The sequence below is a fragment of the Drosophila sulfurigaster genome, chromosome 3, assembly GCF_023558435.1.
Source record: "Drosophila sulfurigaster albostrigata strain 15112-1811.04 chromosome 3, ASM2355843v2, whole genome shotgun sequence".
Taxonomy (NCBI): Eukaryota; Metazoa; Arthropoda; class Insecta; order Diptera; family Drosophilidae; genus Drosophila; species Drosophila sulfurigaster.
Window position 1 is genome coordinate 40945613 of NC_084883.1, and position 19980 is coordinate 40965592.

Consider the following 19980-nt stretch of genomic DNA (forward strand, 5'->3'; position numbering starts at 1 on the left):
GTACATTTATATAGGTGTATATCTCTAGTATATATATATATATATATATGCGTGTGAATGTGTTGTGTATATATATAGACGAATACGATATATAATACCAAAGGCGTAGGACTGCCTGCTAGCCAGATCTGGCCTACATAGTACGACTATATGTTGCTCATGCGATTCGCTAAGCGATTCCTCTCTAAGTTTCTCGACGCGCTGCGACCTGCTCCAGCGGCACAACAATGTTGCGCAGACTGTCGATGCTGTTGCGCAATTTGGTGGCCTGGAATTTTGTTGGTAATTTCGGCGAGCCACCAACCGAAGCAAATGCAAAGGTTTTGTACTCCTAAAAGATAATCGAGAGAGCGTTAATTTATGTATATGCAATGTGTTTTATTTGCAGTCGCAATATAATGGATAAATCAAACAAATATCAATAAAACAAATAATAATAATTCAAGCGCAGATAAACTGCTGTTTAAGGTAAGTGTGTGTGTCATGTGAAGAAATATTCAAGTATTCTCTATATATATATAACTATATAAATTCATGTGAAGAGTGTTTGAGTGGTATAAATAAGCATGGTAAACAGTTGCAGTTGGGAGTACTGGGAAATGGCAACGCAGGTGCTCAACATGGCTACAATAGAGAAATCAAATAATACTCCATTCGAATTTAAGAACTTATGAAAAACTTAGCATTCTAATTATAAACGTAATAATAATGGATGATGCAACTTAAAAACTGGCAACGCTCCAGCGTTTGTCATGGATTTTCATTCACATTCACGTTCAGGTTACCTGATTGGCGCTGGGCGAACTCGCCTCACTCATCGTCGCCGGCGGCTGTCCCATGTAGGATTGGAATGTGGCGCCTGTGTGATCACCACGCTGTGAGCCAGCTGCCCGTGTGGTGACCTTTTCCTGCAGCGAATTGAAGGTCTTCGAGAGCCAGGGCTGCCAGCTATTGCGATTAGTTTGCAGCTCACTCATGGTATTGTTCAGCTGATGATTCAGATCTTGATTCTTGCACTCGGCTTCCACTTGCGCCAGCTTGGCCTGGGCCAGTTCCAGCTCCAGTTCGCGTATGCGTTGAGCTGCTGCATTGAGTGGATCTAGGGGACCAAGTGGCGCCTCATTAGCAGTGCCTAGTGGCTGCGACAGACGATTGGCAGCTGCTGCCGGGTGCTGCTTTGCATTGTCGTTGCCCACGTCAATCTGTTGCAAGCAGTGCGCGCATTTCGAAACCGTGTGCTGCATACACAAGAAGTTATTGTAGAAAAATTTATGGCAAACTAAATATCATCGACTCACCATCACCTTGCCCAGCGTCTCGTTGAGCGTGTTCATGTCCTGCTCCTGTCGCTGTATGATTTGTTTATATTCCTGTTTGATACTTGTGTGCTTCATTTCCTTCTCCACGGCACGCTCATTTGCCGCCGTCAGTTGTTGTGTGAGTGAATCAATCTCGGACTGCAATTTACGTCGCTCTTCGCCAAAGCGACTCTCATAGATTTGGGCCTCCTTCTCCAGACGCTCTTTGTGCTGTTTCTTGAGCAGAAACTCTTCTTCGTACTGCTTGAGTTTCTTAATTTTACGCTCACACGCTTGCTTCATGACTTTGCGTGCTTGACTTGAGCTGCGACACTTTTTGGGCAGTGTCACCCTGAAATACTTGAGTATGCCTTCGAAATCCAGTTGACGCAAGTCCGCCTCACAAATGGACAGCAATGTCACAGCCACCTGGAATAGTACAGGCAAACCGTCGAGCAGGAATACGTCCAGTACGTGGAATACAAAGCAGAGCGGAAAACGAGCCGTGTAGAGCGTTAGGAACCACTGGGAGGCGTACATGTGCGTCTCAATGCCACATGCCGTGAAATGTTCATGCAACTTGGGGAGCTGATCCTTGATGAGGCGTTCCAGTTGATAGAGGCGCAGATAGAGAACCTCGAAGCCAGCCTTGTACAAATCACGCAGTCCGTAATCATACATCAACGAGACCAGCACGCAGAAAGCATCCTCCTCGGGCATCTAATAGTGCGTAAATAAAGATTCCAAATTAAAATCGTTTCAATTTAAGATTAATCGATAACAAATCAATTGAATGTGATCGCTGTTCAGGATTCTGTTATGTTATTAGCATTACGTTACGTTACTCACATGTAACAGCAAGCTGGCTGCTATGAAACTGAGGCCCTGGCAATAGCCAACCTCGCTGTCATGGACGGCATACGCTTTGGACACCTTGAACAGGGCATCCTGACCAGAGCCGCCGCTCTCTTTAAAACATTTGTGCGCCGGAAACGTGCGATGAATATCGCGCTGTATGACTGTCTCGCATTTGGTTTCCTTTCAGACAATTAATCATTAAGCAATTAGGAATTATTGAAGAATTCTATATTACTTACTTTGGTGATGAGAATCTTGTACATGTCATTCATTTCCACCTTGCCCTCCACATTGGCCAACTTTTGCCAGATCTTCTCGCGCAATGCTTCAGGCACACCCAGGCGCACCAATGGCGCCAGATTCTTGGGCCGCTTCTCGCTGTCCCATTCGCGTAAAATGGGATCCCATTCATCGAGCGTATCTTGCGAACAATCCTTGGACACTTCACCGGTGCCGCTGAGCAGCGGTTCGTCGCCATCGCTGCTGTAGTCTGTGGGGCAATCATCCTCAATGGAGGCTATGGACGAGCTGCGCACAATGCGCGATAAATTATTCATGCCCAATTTCAGCAGCGACGAGCTTCCATGTTGACCGCTTGCCTGTTCGATGATCTCTTCGGATGGATCAATGCTGTTCACCTTCCAGTTGAGCTCATCGGTGCGCTTAAGATGCAAGTAGAAGCGCAATGTCATCGGACGCTTGGACATAAAATGATCCATAATACGCATATCGCTGGCTGATTGAATCGTAACCGGGGTTTCGATGACAAAGCGCACCGGCTCCTGAATGCCGCGCATAACAATGTCAACGGCCACCGTCAGATTGGTTTTGGACGTTTCCAGATTCAACTGCTCAAAGGCCTTCTCCTGTGCTTTCCATTCAGCGCGTATGGCGTATGCATTCAGGCAGGCACTCACATTATCCGGCTCGTTGCCACCGCTTGGTGTCGTTACATAGCCCATGTTTAGCATATCAATGAGGTGCATATCCTTCTGCACCACCAGCTTACCTGGGGCAACGAGCACGCCAAAGCAGCGTTCAATATAAAGTGGTTGGAGCACATTCGAGGCTGTCTGCTTGACAGTGATGCACACTTCTTTGTCTGTATTTGCGCGCAGTTTGAAGCAGCCACGATCACGCGGTACAGCTGCATACGAATTCTTCGCTACTTTTTCGCGTATCTCCAGTGAGACAATGAACTCATAGCCAGCGGTATTCAGGGGATTTCCACTGACATCCGACGTCACGGAGTTGACCATATCGACAGCCGAAGTGAGGCTGCAGCTCATGCTGGGCGCATATGTCTGGAATGCCTTCTGGAAGCAGGCTGCAAGCAAAACAACAAATTATTATTAGACAAAATGAATCAAATCGCAATCACCGCGAATCATCGTGCACAACTCACCGCTCACTTGATTCACCGCTTCCGGAATGTGGCAACGGAATACATGGCACTGAAACAGCGCATCTCCATGCAGCCATGTGAAGGCGAAGCATCCATTCTCAGCGGTATCGACGGGTCCGCGATAATACAATATAATGCTCGAGATCTCATAGGTAGCGATAATGGTATTGCTTTCGGCATCGTGTAGGCTGCAAAATAAATAACAATATCATTAAATAACATTGCAATAGACCGTTATCTCGAATGTTAGTGGGTCACAGCTTTTATCAGCGCTGTAAAACTATAATAAAATGTTCTGCAACACTAAATGTTAACTTGATTAAGTGCTTAATAAAACATTGATTGATGGACAGCTTAGATTGCAAATTGCAAAAGTAAAAGGGAATTTATAAATGCTTAAAATTCTTTTGCGTGGCAAGAAATAAATAACAAAGAGCTTCGAGTATTGTTTCTTTTTTAGATTCATTGTTTTATATATGTACATACTTTCCAAGTTTTTAAAATAAAAAGTAAATAAGTAAAACAAGCAGAAAGTCAGATTATTTTCATAGTAGCAAAGCTGCGATTAAGTTGAAAGAAGTGAGAAAGCGATGACAAGAGTGCGGTTGACTATGAAATCCCATCCTACTCTATTTAAGGGAATATAAATGAAGTGTGACTAAATTGAATTGACGCATCTGTCTATACCATATCTAATTTTAAAATAAATTCCATGTTTTGATACCCGTATTGTTCCTGAAATACAGGTTTTCTTTGAGATAGACGGACGAATTGATGGATAAGGATATCTTATTTGTTGATGCTAATCATGTCATTTAAAATGATATATAAAAGAACTTGACATATCGCTCAGCTGCCACAGAATTTAATTTCAAATGACACATACTAATAAATAAATAAGAATCTGCTTTCATTTACTTACACTACAAGACCATCAGAGCAGTTGGGTATGCTGACCGTAATCTTAAGTCCCACCGACTTGGAGCCGCTATTGAGTTCGCTCATGATGCGATAGACATCTGTTTCCGATTTGGGCGCATTGATGTTTGCAGCGCCCAAATAGGTGACGCCAGCAAAGATGGTGCAGCCCTGATCAATCTCTGAAACTATGAAAAGGGAAACATAAAACTATCAAGGAGTTGTCATAGTTACAGTAGAACTCACCTTCCTCGTCGGTAGTGTCGCACTTCTCGGGCTTCATGGCGTCTTGTTTCTCCTCAATACAAGCTGGACTAGCATCGATGCAATCGTAGAACACCGACTGACCCACACGATTGTGCTCCGAGTTCGACGCGTCCTCGGATTCATCACAAGCTTTCGGTGAGAATAAATTACATTTAAAGCGCATGTCGTTGTCGCCTGCGGTTGCTTCCGCTTGTGTTTTTCTCCCAGCTAATGGCAAAGTCAATGATTTCTGTTGCTGCTGCTGTTGTTTTTGTTGTAGTTGTTGTTGCTGCTGCTGTGGTTGTGATCTCGGTTGCTGTTGGTGACGCGTCTTATCGGCGACAGCTGCAAATGTTAATTGGCAATTATGACACAAGTGTTCGAAATGGAAATAGCTTTATTCAAACGTCATTATCGAGTAGAAAGAGAGAACTATTGTGTGTTGCAAGTGTAATTTCATTGTTTTCAATTTTTCGATTTGTTTTATTTGCTATTGTTGTTGTTGTTGCCATGACAGCGATTGATATTCTGGGTTAGGCCTGCAGCTTGTGCCGATAAGATTGCGCACTAAGCTTACTGGCTTCAAAAGGCGCGCTCGCCCAATTTTGGATATCACAACGAGAACTACAAAATATTATATGCCATGTAGGTATGTGCACAGCTGGCGACGGCGTCTGGTAAACAACTGACTGCCTACCGTCCGTCTCACGCGCAATTTGAATTTTTTTATTCGATTCGTTATGTTTAGTATCATTAAGTCAACTCACCGATGGTTGCTGCTGCCGTTGTCGCTGCTGTTGCTGCCAGGCCATTGCGCTCCAACTCCAAGTCTCGCAGTGCATCTGTCATTTCGTGCTTCATATCGCTCAGGTTGCGATTGTTTGCCATATCCAAGGTAGGCGAACGATCGCCGCCAGCGCCTCCCACTGGCGATAGGGAAAGTGCAGTTAACGATTCAGTTACCTTTTCGTCTACAGCAACTGCATCAGTGACGGCGACTGTAGAGGGCGCCACTTGCTCCAATGGTGTGGCCACATTGCTGTCGGTGACAATTTCATATTCCCCACTGGTTGTTATCGAAGACTCCGATGATTTGGTGCTTAGATTATCATCCATTGTTCCGCTGCTGCTGCTGCAATTGATCTGTAAGTGTGCGTGTGTTTTTGTGTATGTAGCTGCCCTCAAGGTTGTCTTAGGTCCACAATTGTAAAACGAAATTCTTTTTAAGTTGTTATTTGTTTATTTTGCCTTGTTTGCGCTATTGCTTACGAAATGCGCATTTTCTTGCAGTTACGAAAACAATTTATTGACTATTTTTGTACACTTTCAATTGAAAGAGTTTCGTTAATTTTCATTGCACCTCCACTCCATTGTTTGGCTTTTTGCCTTAAATCGATGACGAATCGGAACGTTGCTGTTTTGTTGGTCTACGTTCGAGGGGGGCGTCAATTGCTCTGCATTTGTATGCGTATCTGTGTGTTTGCTTGACACAAAAACTACAGTTTGTAGGGAGAGGGTGGCGCTAATGTCGTCGTTGTCGTCGTATTTGGGGTCAATAGATGCCTTCTTTCCGCACTATGTATAGATTTTTGTTTACATATTTTTGCCGTGTTGGTAAACGTTGCGCAGTGGGCGCAAACCAAAGTGGTAGTAGTTGGCGTAAACTATCCGAAAATACCTTTGCATAACTTTACTTTTTTTAATTATTGATTATTTATTCATGTTTTTTAAATTATACTTTTCGGAGAATTAAAATAAACAAAGCTTTTTATTTACACTGTTTTTTTGCAACACCTGTGTGGAGTGTGATCGCAAGCAATGTTTTCAAAATATACCCAAATACAGACAATTTGGTAATGTGCAACTGGTTACACTTTGAATAGCCTGTTGGTATATTTATGAAATATATATAACAAGGAAAGAAATTTTAAATAAATGGTTATATTCGTATTTAGTAAAGAAAAAACTTCTATACATCGTCTCAGCATCCCCCTCTTGTTCCACTTAATATTTATTAGATATATAGCATCAACGCAGTTACCTTTCAGAACAAATAGACTCACCTATTCAACACTGTCGCAACTATCGATAGTGTATAGTATATTTGGAATTTGAAAATGCAGCCACATTGCTGGTGCCGATAGTATTACCGCGCTGCTTCATCAAAAAAACGTGCGCGTGCTGCCTTGCATTCAATACTAGATTGTACATATACTTTTGTAATTGTTTTTCCAAATTTCTGTTAACTGTCCGACACCAGAAATAAGTGCATCAAGATGTGGCCACGTTTTGGCATCAAAGTTGGCAACAGCACGCTCTGCATCGCTTATGTAAGAGCCGATGGCAAGGCTGAAGTGATTGCGAACAAGCAAGGTGATCGCGTCTCGCAAGCGTGCTTGCTCTGGAACGGCGACACCGAAATCGAATGCGGCCTGACGGCCAAACAAAAGATGGCCACACGTCCCAAGCAAGCGGTGGCACACAGTTTCCAGCTGCTGCAACCCGCCGAAGCGCTTGCCAACGACGATAAATTGACGAACGCTCTAAAGGAAGTGCCATGTGAATATGATAAAGAGGCATTTGTATTCCGCATGGAGCACACAATTCCAGCCGAGAAAGAGGATCAAGATGACAAGATTGTTACAAAAGAATTAAGCGCCGTTGAGGTGACCCAGGAACTGTTGCGCCACGAACTCGAATTGGCACGACAATATCACACGGACACGGAACATGCGCCCATTGCCGTACTGTCCATACCCAGCTACTATCCTCCTCAAGCTGTCAAGTTGCTTGCTGAAGCAGCCAAGGGTGCTGGCTTCAATGTGGCTCAAGTCATAGCTGAGCCCACAGCAGCTGTGCTGGGCTATAAGATTGGCGAGGACCAGATTGAGAAGGCGACGCAGCGACAACATGTGCTTACCATTAAATGCGGTGGATTGTACAGTAACTTTGCGCTGTATGCTGTGCAGAATGGTTACTTCATTGAGCTTGCCACGTTTGGACCCTTCTCGATTGGTGGCCGACAGTTCACGGAGGCATTGGTGCAGTTCATCTGCGAGGAGTTCAAGCGCAAGTACAAATTGGATCCACATGAATCGCGTCGCTCGTTGGCCAAAATACGCACAGCTGCCGCCAATTGCAAGCACATATTGACAACGCTGCCCTCCACGCAGCTCTACATTGATTCGCTGATGGATGGCGTCGATTACAATGCACAAATGTCGCGTGCCCGCTTTGAGAGTCTCATTCAGCCAGTGATCAACTCGCTGATGCAGCAGCTCAGCGAATGCGTGGAGCGCGCGCAACAGGAGCATCCCGAATTGAAGCGCATCGATGATATTGTTCTGCTTGGCGCCACAATGCAAATACCCAAATTGCAAGCAACGCTGGCAGCACGTTTCCCCGATGCCAAGCTGCACAACAGCCACTCAGCGGACGAGGTGGTGGCCATTGGTTGCGCTCGGCAGGCGGTGTACTTGCTGGATCCACAGCAACAGCAGCTGCAGAAGGCCGATGATTGTGTGCTCGTCGAGGATGATTTGTACATTTGGCATGGCAACGATGAGTCGAATGCCAAGCTGGTGCTGAGCAAGGGCAGCATATTGCCAGCCAAGATTAAGGTGTCGCTACCGCAGTCGGGCGAAGGTGACGCCGCAGAAGCTTTGGCTTCGTTCAAACTACGCACCGGAGAGAGCGAGATTTTGGCACAGCTGCCAGAGACGACGACGCCCAACACAGACGATGGACTGTTTCAGCTGGAGGTTGAGGTGGATTGGGAGGATAAGGATGGCAATATTGTGCCATTGGTCCGACTACGTTGTATGTGAACTCCAATCATTTAGTCTATTTATTTGTTGGTAGCCTAATATACTTATCATAAAAATGTAATAAATTCAAATGCTTCAGATCAAGCTAAATTGTGTATTTTAAAATTCCATTGTTTTGGGTTTGAAATTACGCTCGAGTTTGCGCAGAAACTCTTCGAAAACAACAACACCTTTGAACATGCTGGTCTTTTTGTAGTCCTTGATGCGACTCTTATCCTCGGGCGCTTCCATATAACTCTTGGTCTTGTCATCGTGCGCATTGATCTCCTGCAGCAGCTGCGAAATCGTTGGCACTGTAGTTGGATCAAATTTAGCTGCAGCTGTGGCGCTGAAAGGCAAACACACTTTGCCAGTGGCAGGATGGATGCAGAAGGGCGCCTTCAACAAGTGATTGAAACCCTTTGTTACATTGATGTCGAGTCGTGGATAAAGCAGACACAGCTGCACCTCCTGCACAATGTTCTTGAGCTTGCGACTCCAAATGTTAGCTGCACTGGTGCGCATTGAGTTCGCATAGCGCACAAAGCTCTCCCAGACGAGCTTGGAGTGGGCGCCGTCCTCGTGTGTCTTTTGGAGATACGCCTCGAGATCGTTGCGTGCGCCTTCGTCGCTAATCATTTGGAGCAGCTTTTGAACACCTTTGGGTGTGCCAAAGAGATTCTGATCCTCCAGTATAATCTCCTCGAACATGGGCTCCACAATCTTGAGGGCTCGTCGCAAACTGTGATGTGTACGATCATTGAGCTGCACTCGAGCCGTATTATTGGTGTAGGTGAGTATGTTGAGATACTCGGCGACAGCGGCGCGAGCTCGTCCATCCAGATGACGTGCCGTGTGATCGCAGACCCAGCAATGGATACCACGACGACCCGAGAAGATCCACAGCAAGTTCTCAAAATCAAAATCTTCACGGAGCGCAACATCGAGAACACGCGCTGCCACCACCATGAATTTCCAGCACTTGAGACAGATCTCAGCGCCTGAGCAGCAATTACGTATCTCATCGTAGTCCGTGGCATCGATATCAAATACTAATTCACGCTGCACGGGCGTTAAGCCACCGGGAACAGTGCGAAAGTTCTTGGGTCTAGTGGATAAGACGGCGCCAATGTCAATTTTGTAGGGATTACGGGAACAGATTTCCTTCTCCAGCTCCGCTTGAGTCTCAAAGCACAGATAACGTATGTAGATGTCATCGTGGAGTGTAAACGAAATCTCACGATTCAAAAAGATGTTGTCCTCAGCTTTGAAATAAATGTAAATATATTAAATAAAAGGATTGTGGCTTATATTTTATATCACTTACAGTGGCCATAGTTGAGCCAGCGATAGAAGGGCTCGTGGGGAAAGAGACGTCTATAGTAGACGGGCAGCATATCGGGCAACATGCTGGAATCGTAAGCATCTGCTGACTTTGAATCCTGTGTTGTAGCTGTCGTTGCCGCCTGTGGCTGAGATTCCTGCTCGGCGGTTTGTTCTGGCATTTTGGAATTCTGCTTAACGAAAATAAAAGTTTAAGTGATCTTTTAGATAAATTTTTATAAGTTAATATTATAAATAAAGATAATGATTTTCAAGAAATTTTCAAATTTCTAATTCAGTTTAAGGATACTATTAAATAATATCTTCAGAACACAGGTGTAACATACACTTGAATTATTTTTAAAATGAAAATATCAATCGAAAATCGTCCTTATGGTATTTATTTTATTAATAAAAATAATAATCACTATATTCATTCTGATAAAAATATAATTTTTAAGATGACTGCACGCTTGTCTTTCATATGGAATATTTCATATAGAAAATGTAATTTAATTTAAATTATTTATTTAAATTTTATGAAACTAAAATAAAGAAAGATTGATCTACTTGTTGCTCTTCCATATAGAACACTTAATTTAAATTATTTATGAAATTAAAATTATTGAGAAATCTAAAGTAATATTTTTCAGATGATATACAGGGCATTCTGCTTTTTAAAATACTTGAAGGGATAATATTGTAATACTGAAAATATGTAAATTAATTCCTCTTCTATTGTTATATCTTTTTTTTAACTTCAAAGCAAACATAAATAATTAGATGATTTTATAAATTAAATATTCAGACACAATTTTCGAGATTAAAGTTTTGGTTAATGTTTTCAAACTCCATCTTCTTTTATCTTAATCTAAAAAGGTTTATAAAAAATCAGAAAATTTGTATTATCTTGAAAAAATGTGAAATATATGTAATTGTCTGAATTCTTGATTTATATACGAAAGATTAACGCTGTCATGCCTCGCGTTGGCAATCTCAATAATTATACTTATACACCTAAATATATATAAAATAAAAACACTTGCGAATCGTTTGTTTTTGTCGAAACCTTATTGCTATATTTATATATATTTTTTTGTTGATTTTTTTTGTTTCTTTTTCAAAGAGAAATACACGTTTGTTGAGCTTAAAATATTTAGATATTTTAACGACATGCACATAAGTTAAAAAGTACGTTTTGCTAATTAATTGTCAGTAATGATGAATCGAGTCGAGTCGTTAAAGGTTAACACAATGTAATTGGAATAATAATGCAGTAGGAATACGAAGAGAGATAGAAAGGGGGGAAAAGAATAATATGGTCAGTGAGTCTGATACAATTTGCTTAGTTAGCTATATATAGAAATACTATATATGCATTAATGTGTATACAATATATATATTTATATATTAAACTATATATGTAATCGTAAGGTAACTGCTAATCATTAGAGTCTAGGTTAGATCATTGTTTTTGTTGTTGCCTTTTTGTGTCTTAATAGCTAAATACATTCAAGCGTCACAGAGCCCACACGACCACACAGAAAACTACAACACTACTTCATCATCATCATCATCATCCACACGATATTCTTCTTAGGCGACAGTCAGACGAATGTCCTGCATCTTGTGCTGTTGCCAGGAGTGTGCCGGTTGTCGTGGCGGCGCCGTATTGTACAACGTCACGGATGCAATATGATTGTTCGGCATCACCTCAAAGATGAGATCCTGATAGCCATAGCAAAAGGTTGAACCGAATGGATTCGCTGTATTCGTGGAGCTGGCACGATGCAACACCACCGGACGCTCTGAGGTGGCCAGCGATCCGCTAATCTCATCCCATTTGGTATAGGCAGTGACATTCACATGCTGATCATGATGCTGCACCAGTTGTTTGCTGCTCTCGCTCTCTGTGGCTAGTGGCGGATGATCGCTCTCGAGCAGAAACTGGAACTCACAACGATGATACATGTTGAAATTGAAGTGTCCCGGATAATTGGTGTGTAGTATGAACTTCTTGCAGGTCTGAGTGCGTGCATCGAACAGCACATCGATGCCCAGCGTGAAATAATTGAAGAATATATCGCTGCGTTTGCTTTGCACCTGTCGATTCACACTCGAGCTGTGTATCTTCATCTTGTCCTCGCTCTTGAAGAAGATGCGATTCGGTGCACCCAAATTCGTGGCCACATCCTCACAGCTATCGCCAAACAGCAGCTCACGTGTGAAGCACTTACGTTTCGGCTCCAACGCTCGGCCTGAACCTTCGGTGAACAGCTTCAGCTTGAGGCCCTTAGTGTGACCATAAGAGGTGCGCAACACAGTGGCAGACTCTAGATACATTTGACGGTGGTAGCAGGACAGCGGTAGTAACGGTGCTCGATTCTCGGCGACATTGCTGCCCGCATACAAGGACATCTTGGAGACGACAGGCGAGGCGCCATTGAGAAACACCAGCGAGCCTAGGCCATGTGCGTATCCAGAATGCAGTTTACTGTCCACCGGAAAATAAAAGCTCAGGCCACGGAAATGCAGTGCGAACAGCTGTTTGGCTGCATCATAGACACCCGGATGGGTGGCGCCAAATGAATGCTCGATCTGTTCGATGCTGGGCAGCACTTCGGGTGAATTGAAATAGACGCCACCGTATTTCAGCTTCACCAGCTTCATGTTGAACACTTCGATGGTCTTCAGGCGCTGCACAACCGGATCAAAGATTAGACGCAAGCCGTCCTGTGGCAGATTGATGATAATGTCCACGCCCAACGGATTCGTATCGGAGTAGAGCACTTGGACGCCTTTGATGATGCCCACTTGGGATTGTATGATGGCAATGGCCTGCGAGAAATGCATGCCAAGCACAAATTCCCAGGCATCGCAGCCCAGCGAGATTTCGGGCAGAATTTCCAGGTCGAGCATTTTTCTGTGGCCACCAAAACAACGCAAAATGCAAAAACAAAACAAATTGAAATGCTTTTGTTTGTAAATTGTATTTGTTGCCCACCTTACTGACCTTGATATGTGAAATCAGCTGCGACCCACGAAAATATGCGCAATTTCGTGCTGTTTTTTTCGCTTTTTTGTTATTGTTTTTGTCTGTTATTTGCTCAAGTCCGTTGTTTTCTTCTTCTCACCACTGATTCTGCTTCTGTGATTGTTGTTGTTTATCTTCTTTTCTTGTTGTTTTTCTTTTGTTGTAATATGCACTTTAATGAAGTTTTGATTGCGTAAACATTTAATTTTTGGGCGTTTTGCAATTAATCGTACAGTTTTTCTAAAGTCTATTATCGTTTTCTAATACACACTGCGAACAAAGGCAAAAAAAACAGGCAAATGCGCAGCAGAAATACAAATGTAATGTAATAACAATGTTTGGGTGTTGCCGGATCAACCAAACAGCTGTTTGCAATGCTCGCAAAATAATCGAAAACTTTTTATATATATATTTACGTTTAATAATAATAATTGCCCAACAGATATTATGTGCAAAATGGGAGTTTAATAATCTAAATATATCATTTTATTCAAAAAATTGAGTTCATTGCCAGCAGGTGGCAACTCTCGCTTAGAACATAACAGCTGTTGCAAGCAGCTGCGAAATAGTTTTCGCGCGCTTTTTTGGCAGGCGTTGTGCACTTACCTTATTTGTTTAACTGGAATGATTTCAGGCTGCAAACAATTTTTCGACAATCCTTGCACCTTTAATTTTGTTGTTATGCACTTTTAAACAATAAAACTCAATTATAAATATAGCTACGCAACGGTTTATAAGAGCTGAATTTGCACGCACAGCGTTCCCGTTTATTGCAAATGAGACCAACTGCCTTGAAAGTGAAAAATCATGAATTGGCCACACTAAACCCATCTTATTTCGCGCCAAAGAAGCAACACAGCAGTTTTTTCTACAGCCATTTTGTGTTTATATAAAAAAATTTGTAACGCTTTACAAACAATACATTATACATTAATCAGACACTTTGTAAACCCTTCTCCGGACAAATAGCTCCGCATTTGGTACATCCAAAATTGGCGTCCGTTAATAAATTCGCGCTTAAACAGTAATAGCAATAAATATGTCCACAGCCCATATGATGGGGAAGAGTTGGTCGTTCGCCGCAATAGCTGCAGCTGGTGTTCATCAACATTTTGGCCGCAATCGGTTCACGAGCAATGCTTTCTCGTCGCCAGCCACCATGACTTTCGTTACCAAAGAATCCTGCCTTCAGCAGCCTGTTGATCTTGCGGAAATTAATGATGGGCAGCAGCAAGCCAAGAATTTCCTGTAAGTTAACAACATTTTATTAGAAACTCATTTAGTATCAAGGGCATGCATGATCTTACCATGAAACCGCCCCAGAGTAATTCACGTGTCAGGTACTTGTAGCCAATGTCTCGTCTTTGGTTATTGCGGAGACTAATGTAGTCCAACCCCAGCATAAAATCAATTAATGTGGGCTTTCGTCCCGTCTTTAAAAAGCGAAAATAGTTGAGCACATTTAGGACTAGGGCGCTGTTCTCCGCCCAAGTGATGGCTTGGCTAAACCATTCCACACGATGGGATAATCGTCTTTCCTCCCAGCTCTTAACATAACCGGGCAGCACAGTGAGGGCAAAGTGTAGCACCAAACGGGATACTGTTAGCTTCTCAGCATCGTAGGCCAAGACAAGTAATTGTTGTCCAAAAGTCGAGCATCGTTTGCCTACAGAGCCAAACCAAATGGCCGACTGTATCAGTAAATCCAATTCTGGTTGTATTTTAATAAACAACACTGGCTGCAGTAGATATTAAGTATTATGGCATTTGCTTTATCTATTGGGGTTACTTCCTTACCGATATCGCTTGTAAGTTCTCAAGCAGATTATCCCGTATCATTCGAGTTATGTCTTTGTTGAGGTAAATGGCATCTACCTGAGAATTGCAATTGTCTATATTATATGTTTATTTTGTATCTCAGTTAGTATTACCTGATTTACGCGCGGCACATACTTATTTTTGGCCAGCATTTTGTTGTTTATATGCGGCCCTAAACATTTGCCAGTTTTGTACTATGCCCCTTCTGGATAGAGGTGGAGAAACATCGTTAACACTATCGATACATCGATGCCTTAACAGTCTTTTACGCAACGATTTCTTATGGCAAACTTCGATGTTGTTTACAGCAATACGTTACTCTAGTTAACATTTTGGTATATTTTCAAACGCTTGTAAAAAGGCGCGTCAATTTAAATTGCATGTTATTATATTATCAATTATTTCATGTTATGGTGAAGCTATCTAGAAAAATGTAAAATATTATTTTAGATTACAGTTACAAAAAAAATAACACAGTAAATATATTGGTGCAATCAACCAAATCTATATATATGGCAATGATATTTGGACCAATTTTGTAAAGTTTCTAAGATAAAGTAAATTTATTGATTAGAAAAATGTCGTATCTCTTTATAACTTATTGCATATAATGTAAAACGTGCTTAAGATGCAGCACTAATGTCCATTGCCAATTTAAGTACATACACCCACGAAAAGTCTTTCAATTTCGCCAGCACTTCAAAAACTTAAAAATTTATTATGAGAGCTCTTATGTTTTTTTTTAATAATAGCTATTAGAGAGTATTTTGAACCCGAAAACCACTTATTTATACCTCTCCAAATATTTATTTAATTATTTATTGGAAATACAGACAATTATTTGGTGATTTTTTTTTTGCGTTGACCATTTAGGAAGCAATTCGTATTACGTTATTCGCAAAACTTATGTAATTTCAATCAAAACAAACGCACACAACCTGTTCCAAGGCGGAAAATTCGTCTGTTGATTTCTTGTAATCACTTTTTATTGCTTATACGCCGCGTAAACCTGTTGGACATGTCAAAGATTTAGACATAAAACCATAAAACGAAAAAAAAATATGACAAATGTTGTCCGGCTGTAAAGTGCAAGTTCAATGCTTGGCATCGACTTGTTAATGGCACCGAACAAATAAAAAGAGGGAGTTTGTCGATTTGATTTCATAAAAAGTACATAATTCACATTTGTTTATTACACAATTTACAAGTGTTTTTTTGTTCGTTTCATTTTGTTTGTTCTCTGTATACAATATTATATGATAGTTACAGTAGATGGTAGATGATTGATAAATTCGTCTGAGTGAATGAACTAGCGTTAAGAGAGCATGAATCCTAGCTAGATAATGACTAAGAAACAGTTTATAGAAATTGAGAGTAGGACAGGCATTAAGGGTTAGTTGTTTAAGTGAAAAGTATTTGCTATCACAGAAATAAAATACGATATTAGATTGATATGATGATATGAGTATTATGAAGTATTATGCATGAGATGCCAAGCAAACTCGAATGTGAGAGGACACATCGAGGTGCATGGATCAGATTGTCAGTGTCCTAATTACGAGATATGAAGCTGATTATATATTACATTCTTGACATGGATCGATCGTTTCGTTGATGAATTCGTTTGTTCTCTGTTGTGTGAAATGTGGATTGATTGATTGGCTGATTGATTGATGACGTTGCTGTAGCAAATTTGGCTAACTCTAGTGCATACATATAGTTAAACATAGTTATGGTCTGTTGCGTTCAGCGTATGAGTTTTAGTATGCTTTAGTAGTGATGCTCATGATGATCGTGATGCTCATGGATCTCCTCATGATGATGCACTGGCGCCGTCTTGTGGACGACAGCATTGAAGCCATTGTGCTTGTCGGCAGTGTAGTCGACGGTACGAATGGAACCATCGGGCTCCACCAGAGAGTATTGTCCCTTGACGGTGTCACCATCACGAGTCTCGTGCTGGGACTTGACATCGCCGGTGTGGAAATCGTTGACGCCATACTTGAAGGCATATTTGGGAGGAGCCTGCAAACATTGATATTGTAATATCGTATATACTTAATATATCGGGTAAGCTAATCTCACATAGTAGTCAACATGTTCGTCCTCATGACCATGATCCTCTACCTCGTAGTGGGGATGCTCATGATGACCATGCTCCTCGCCCAGCGAAATGCGCTCAATCTGATGCTGTTGCTCATGGCCATATTCGTGGATGGGCTCAGCCTCGTGATGAGCCAAATGCTCGTAGCCACCGTGACTCTCCTCGTAGTAATGATGATCCAATGGATAGGCCATGCCCAGGCACAGAGCCGATGCGAAAATCAGATACTGCAATTGCATAATTGATGTAAAGTAATGTGATGTGATGTGATGTGGCTTAGCTAATTGTTTGTTAACATGTCGGCTCGTTGTTGGAGTCTGCTAATTGGGCTTAGAGGTTCAACAAGCGTGCGGAAAACCTGCCACAACTTGCATTCAACTCTTTATCTTCTCTTTTTTTTCTTTCTTTGTAACATAGTTTGTGGCTTGTGTGGTTTTTGTTTTTTCATCGAATTTTTAATGAAGTGTTAGTTGTGGTTTTGGCTTTTTGGCTACTTGCTTCAATGCCTCCTTGTTGCTGAAATTATCGCATTTATTTAAGCTGTGGTTATGCCACTTGCAATTTATTTTTTTATTACAAAGTTATCAGATCGGTTGCATATGATATTTAGTCAGTGGTGTTGATAGCTTTGTTGGTTTTTTGCAAAAGCAATTATTAAATACGAAGTAGAGGGAGTTGAAAAAAAAAATAAACAGAAATTAATCTGTTATACCGTACTGATTTCTTCTTGTGCTTCAAGAAATATTATAAATATATTTTGTATTTTAAAAATATTACTCAAAAAAAAAAAAGCTAACAGAATTTTGAATAAATATTTTCATTGTCCTTTAAGTTACAATCAATATTATATATTAAATCAATATTAAGTTACTTTAAAATTTTATTTTACCTTGTGTTTCAAATGAAATGTATTAACATTTTTCTCATCTACTTTTCTATATCTAACTTTTAAGGATAAATTATTTGAGGAACTGTAAAATAATCATTGCATTTTCATACTCTGATTAATTCTTGATTGATGGAAGTCTAATAAAATTTCTACTGTTGCATCAAAATTATGAATTATTTATTTAAAATTATATCTTAATCTTTTTAGTCCAGTAAAAGTATTCGAATTCTGTTGGACTCTTCTAATTTAAAATTTTGTATCACATCACTTTTACTGATTTATAGATGATACTTGAAGTACTCTATAAATCTATTTAACGAAACACTTTCAGCACTTTAATGGCAATTTTTATCCTTTTTAAGGATGCACGACAGTTTATTGTTTTGCACTTTATGTGAATATCCTTTGTAACTGCATCCTTTTGGTTTCTTTTTATTGTGCTCACCTTAAAGGCCATTTTAAAACGTGTGTTTTTTTTTGTTGAGGGTCTTTAAGGAGATTTATAACTTGGTTTTGGTTTTATCGACGTTCCACGAGCTGCACGCAACGGGATTCCACAACTGAATAATGTAGTTGCAACGAGCCACGGCCGCTTTTATATAGTTAGGAAGAAAGTGAATCGACGACGCGAAGTCGACGTCGCTGCCCCGCAACAACAGTGAGCGGCAGGCCGCAGTGGCAACAACAGCAGCAACAACAGCGGCGGCAGCAAAGAGTGCAGAGATCTCAAATAATGTAAAACAGTTCAGTTAGTAACTGTAGTTAATATGTCGGTGGCCAGAGCATTGTTGTAGTAGTTGCTGTTGCTTTTGCTGTTGCTCTGGCTGTTGCTGTGTAGGTGATTGGTGACGCATTTCGTTGCAAAAATTTGACAGCGACAACTTGACGTTGAAATGGTTAGTTAATACTTTTATGGAGCCTTTGCTATACAATCTTTTGCTAGTATATCTCTATTACACCCCGCTCTTTCTCTGCTCCATTACGAACGCAATTTGACCTAAATTTTCGGTTTAACTTTTGCCATGATTTTGATTTGCATTGTGCGATGCTGTTGGGCTAACTTTTTGATCTACTATCGTCTACTTTTAATGCGCTAATCGTAAACGGGTAAACTGGTAAAATTGTAAAATTGTTAATTGAACCATTTCTGTGTTTCGACGTCTACAATAAAGTTGAGCGCCTCTATAAAGACAACTTTTGTAATCTTTAAGTGTTGCTCTCGCAGCGGCTGGAGGCCTTTTTTTTTTTTTGGTTTTTTGGTTGGGATTTTCATTGGCTGCACGTCGTTTAGATTGTACTTCAAATCAAAGTTAAGTGCAGCAGCAGCAGCAGCAACAGCAGTAAAAATAACAATAGCAGCGACAACATCGACAGCATTGAGAAATTGACCAATTATTTTGCGTCTATTTTCAATTGAACGACTTTTGCGGAGCGCCCCGAAGGAGATTTTGTTTTTCTAACTGCTAATTAGGCAACGAAGCGTATACGTTACATTTTTTGGATAATCTACGGTAGAAGCGATCCATATGTGCCTTTGATGGGATTTTGTAAATGCTGAAAATTACATTGATATCATTTTGTTTTTTTCGGCTATGTAACAAATGAAGGTCTTTAATGTATTTAGCAATTGAGTTAATGGCTTGTAATCAGTTAGTAATGAGCTGTAATGGTAATAGCCTTGAAAGTAGTTGAAACAAATTGATGAATGGAATGCAATCGAACAGGAAAATACAAATTTTCGGTAAAATTATGCTAAGTCAGAGAGGTGAGAAATCTGTAAGGGAATCTGTGGATAAATACTTAAAAAAACGGGTAAGAAAAATATATAAATATTACAAAATTTCGGTTACTTTAAAATGCGCAAAAAAGGAAGGTAAAGTGTGCTCGACTGTGAGATAGCAGATGCCTAATTTCAATAAAAAGAAACAGTGCGGTATAATTCTTAAAATATACCATATAATCTCCCACAAAAAAAAATGTCAAAGCCCATATTTGGTATATGCATAAAGTACTACAATCGAAATATACTATAGAGGTTTAATTATACCCTGTTCGTAGTTCTCATGCTTAAAGTGTGTTTACTTAAAAAATATCAAAAATACGAAAATGGTAAAATGTGCTAAATATATTTTTGAAATGACGCATCTTATATTAAATTAAACAATATGTTAAATAGATTACTTCATGTTTGTAATCTTCATTTCACTCTTCATTCATATTTGCTTTGTGCAACATCATCGTCTGCCCCCTTTGCATTGAGTTGCAGTTCTCAGGCTCAAAG

The 19980-nt window shown here is 40.8% G+C and overlaps 6 protein-coding genes across 10 annotated transcripts; 1 reads left to right on the plus strand and 5 right to left on the minus strand.

The window, feature by feature from the left end:
• Positions 1-75: 75 nt before the first annotated feature.
• Positions 76-6512, minus strand: LOC133841311 (rab GTPase-activating protein 1-like). Of its 2 annotated transcripts, none has more exons than XM_062273699.1 (9): positions 5493-6512; positions 4726-5070; positions 4484-4661; positions 3562-3749; positions 2396-3483; positions 2148-2336; positions 1299-2018; positions 786-1238; positions 76-331 (listed from the first exon to the last, which is right to left on the minus strand). In XM_062273699.1, the coding sequence occupies exons 1-9, from the start codon at positions 5839-5841 to the stop codon at positions 185-187; spliced, it is 3657 nt and encodes a 1218-aa protein (XP_062129683.1). In that variant the 5' UTR covers positions 5842-6512; the 3' UTR covers positions 76-184. The 2 variants fall into 2 exon arrangements, with proteins under 2 accessions (XP_062129683.1, XP_062129681.1); XM_062273697.1 differs by having other exon boundaries at positions 79-331; positions 4484-4667; positions 5493-6511.
• A 265-nt stretch (positions 6513-6777) lies between these two features.
• On the plus strand, positions 6778-8642 carry LOC133841327 (heat shock 70 kDa protein 14). Its single transcript, XM_062273728.1, has one exon. The coding sequence runs from the start codon at positions 7002-7004 to the stop codon at positions 8550-8552; it is 1551 nt and encodes a 516-aa protein (XP_062129712.1). The 5' UTR covers positions 6778-7001; the 3' UTR covers positions 8553-8642.
• On the minus strand, positions 8543-13686 carry LOC133841330 (DNA primase small subunit). Of its 2 annotated transcripts, none has more exons than XM_062273737.1 (3): positions 13495-13686; positions 9859-10048; positions 8543-9796 (listed from the first exon to the last, which is right to left on the minus strand). In XM_062273737.1, the coding sequence occupies exons 2-3, from the start codon at positions 10034-10036 to the stop codon at positions 8652-8654; spliced, it is 1323 nt and encodes a 440-aa protein (XP_062129721.1). In that variant the 5' UTR covers positions 10037-10048; positions 13495-13686; the 3' UTR covers positions 8543-8651. The 2 variants fall into 2 exon arrangements, with proteins under 2 accessions (XP_062129721.1, XP_062129720.1); XM_062273736.1 differs by having other exon boundaries at positions 9859-10045; positions 13495-13685.
• LOC133841329 (PHAF1 protein CG7083) lies at positions 10906-13200 on the minus strand. Of its 2 annotated transcripts, none has more exons than XM_062273735.1 (2): positions 12859-13200; positions 10906-12777 (listed from the first exon to the last, which is right to left on the minus strand). In XM_062273735.1, exon 2 carries the CDS (start codon positions 12771-12773, stop codon positions 11451-11453), a length of 1323 nt encoding a protein of 440 aa, XP_062129719.1. In that variant the 5' UTR covers positions 12774-12777; positions 12859-13200; the 3' UTR covers positions 10906-11450. The 2 variants fall into 2 exon arrangements, with proteins under 2 accessions (XP_062129719.1, XP_062129718.1); XM_062273734.1 differs by having other exon boundaries at positions 12868-13199.
• Positions 13687-13743: 57 nt separating the features above from the next.
• LOC133841331 (peroxisome biogenesis factor 2) lies at positions 13744-14937 on the minus strand. The gene is made up of 4 exons (XM_062273738.1): positions 14820-14937; positions 14686-14763; positions 14196-14627; positions 13744-14134 (listed from the first exon to the last, which is right to left on the minus strand). Exons 1-4 carry the CDS (start codon positions 14856-14858, stop codon positions 13823-13825), a joined length of 861 nt encoding a protein of 286 aa, XP_062129722.1. The 5' UTR covers positions 14859-14937; the 3' UTR covers positions 13744-13822.
• A 923-nt stretch (positions 14938-15860) lies between these two features.
• On the minus strand, positions 15861-18254 carry LOC133844972 (histidine-rich glycoprotein). Of its 2 annotated transcripts, XM_062279268.1 has the most exons (3): positions 18145-18254; positions 16792-17037; positions 15861-16731 (listed from the first exon to the last, which is right to left on the minus strand). In XM_062279268.1, the coding sequence occupies exons 1-3, from the start codon at positions 18154-18156 to the stop codon at positions 16477-16479; spliced, it is 513 nt and encodes a 170-aa protein (XP_062135252.1). In that variant the 5' UTR covers positions 18157-18254; the 3' UTR covers positions 15861-16476. The 2 variants fall into 2 exon arrangements, with proteins under 2 accessions (XP_062135252.1, XP_062135254.1); XM_062279270.1 differs by lacking the exon at positions 18145-18254 and having other exon boundaries at positions 16792-17064.
• Between the last annotated feature and the right edge of the window lie 1726 nt (positions 18255-19980).

Excerpts from the sequence above, each read along its gene's own strand:
- LOC133841329 (XM_062273735.1), bottom strand. The coding sequence starts at position 12,773 with ATGCTCGACCTGGAAATTCTGCCCGAAATCTCGCTGGGCTGCGATGCC.
- LOC133841311 (XM_062273697.1), bottom strand. The coding sequence starts at position 5,841 with ATGGATGATAATCTAAGCACCAAATCATCGGAGTCTTCGATAACAACC. Across the intron at positions 2,337-2,395 it reads ACAAGATTCTCATCACCAAA|GAAACCAAATGCGAGACAGT; the intron begins GTAAGTAATATA and ends ATTGTCTGAAAG. Across the intron at positions 332-785 it reads GTTCGCCCAGCGCCAATCAG|GAGTACAAAACCTTTGCATT; the intron begins GTAACCTGAACG and ends ATTATCTTTTAG.
- LOC133841330 (XM_062273737.1), bottom strand. The coding sequence starts at position 10,036 with ATGCCAGAACAAACCGCCGAGCAGGAATCTCAGCCACAGGCGGCAACG. Across the intron at positions 9,797-9,858 it reads CTGGCTCAACTATGGCCACT|CTGAGGACAACATCTTTTTG; the intron begins GTAAGTGATATA and ends TTTATTTCAAAG.
- LOC133844972 (XM_062279268.1), bottom strand. Across the intron at positions 16,732-16,791 it reads ACGAACATGTTGACTACTAT|GCTCCTCCCAAATATGCCTT; the intron begins GTGAGATTAGCT and ends CAATGTTTGCAG.
- LOC133841327 (XM_062273728.1), top strand. The coding sequence starts at position 7,002 with ATGTGGCCACGTTTTGGCATCAAAGTTGGCAACAGCACGCTCTGCATC.
- LOC133841331 (XM_062273738.1), bottom strand. The coding sequence starts at position 14,858 with ATGCTGGCCAAAAATAAGTATGTGCCGCGCGTAAATCAG. Across the intron at positions 14,764-14,819 it reads ATGTGCCGCGCGTAAATCAG|GTAGATGCCATTTACCTCAA; the intron begins GTAATACTAACT and ends TGCAATTCTCAG. Across the intron at positions 14,628-14,685 it reads AGAACTTACAAGCGATATCG|CCAGTGTTGTTTATTAAAAT; the intron begins GTAAGGAAGTAA and ends TATCTACTGCAG.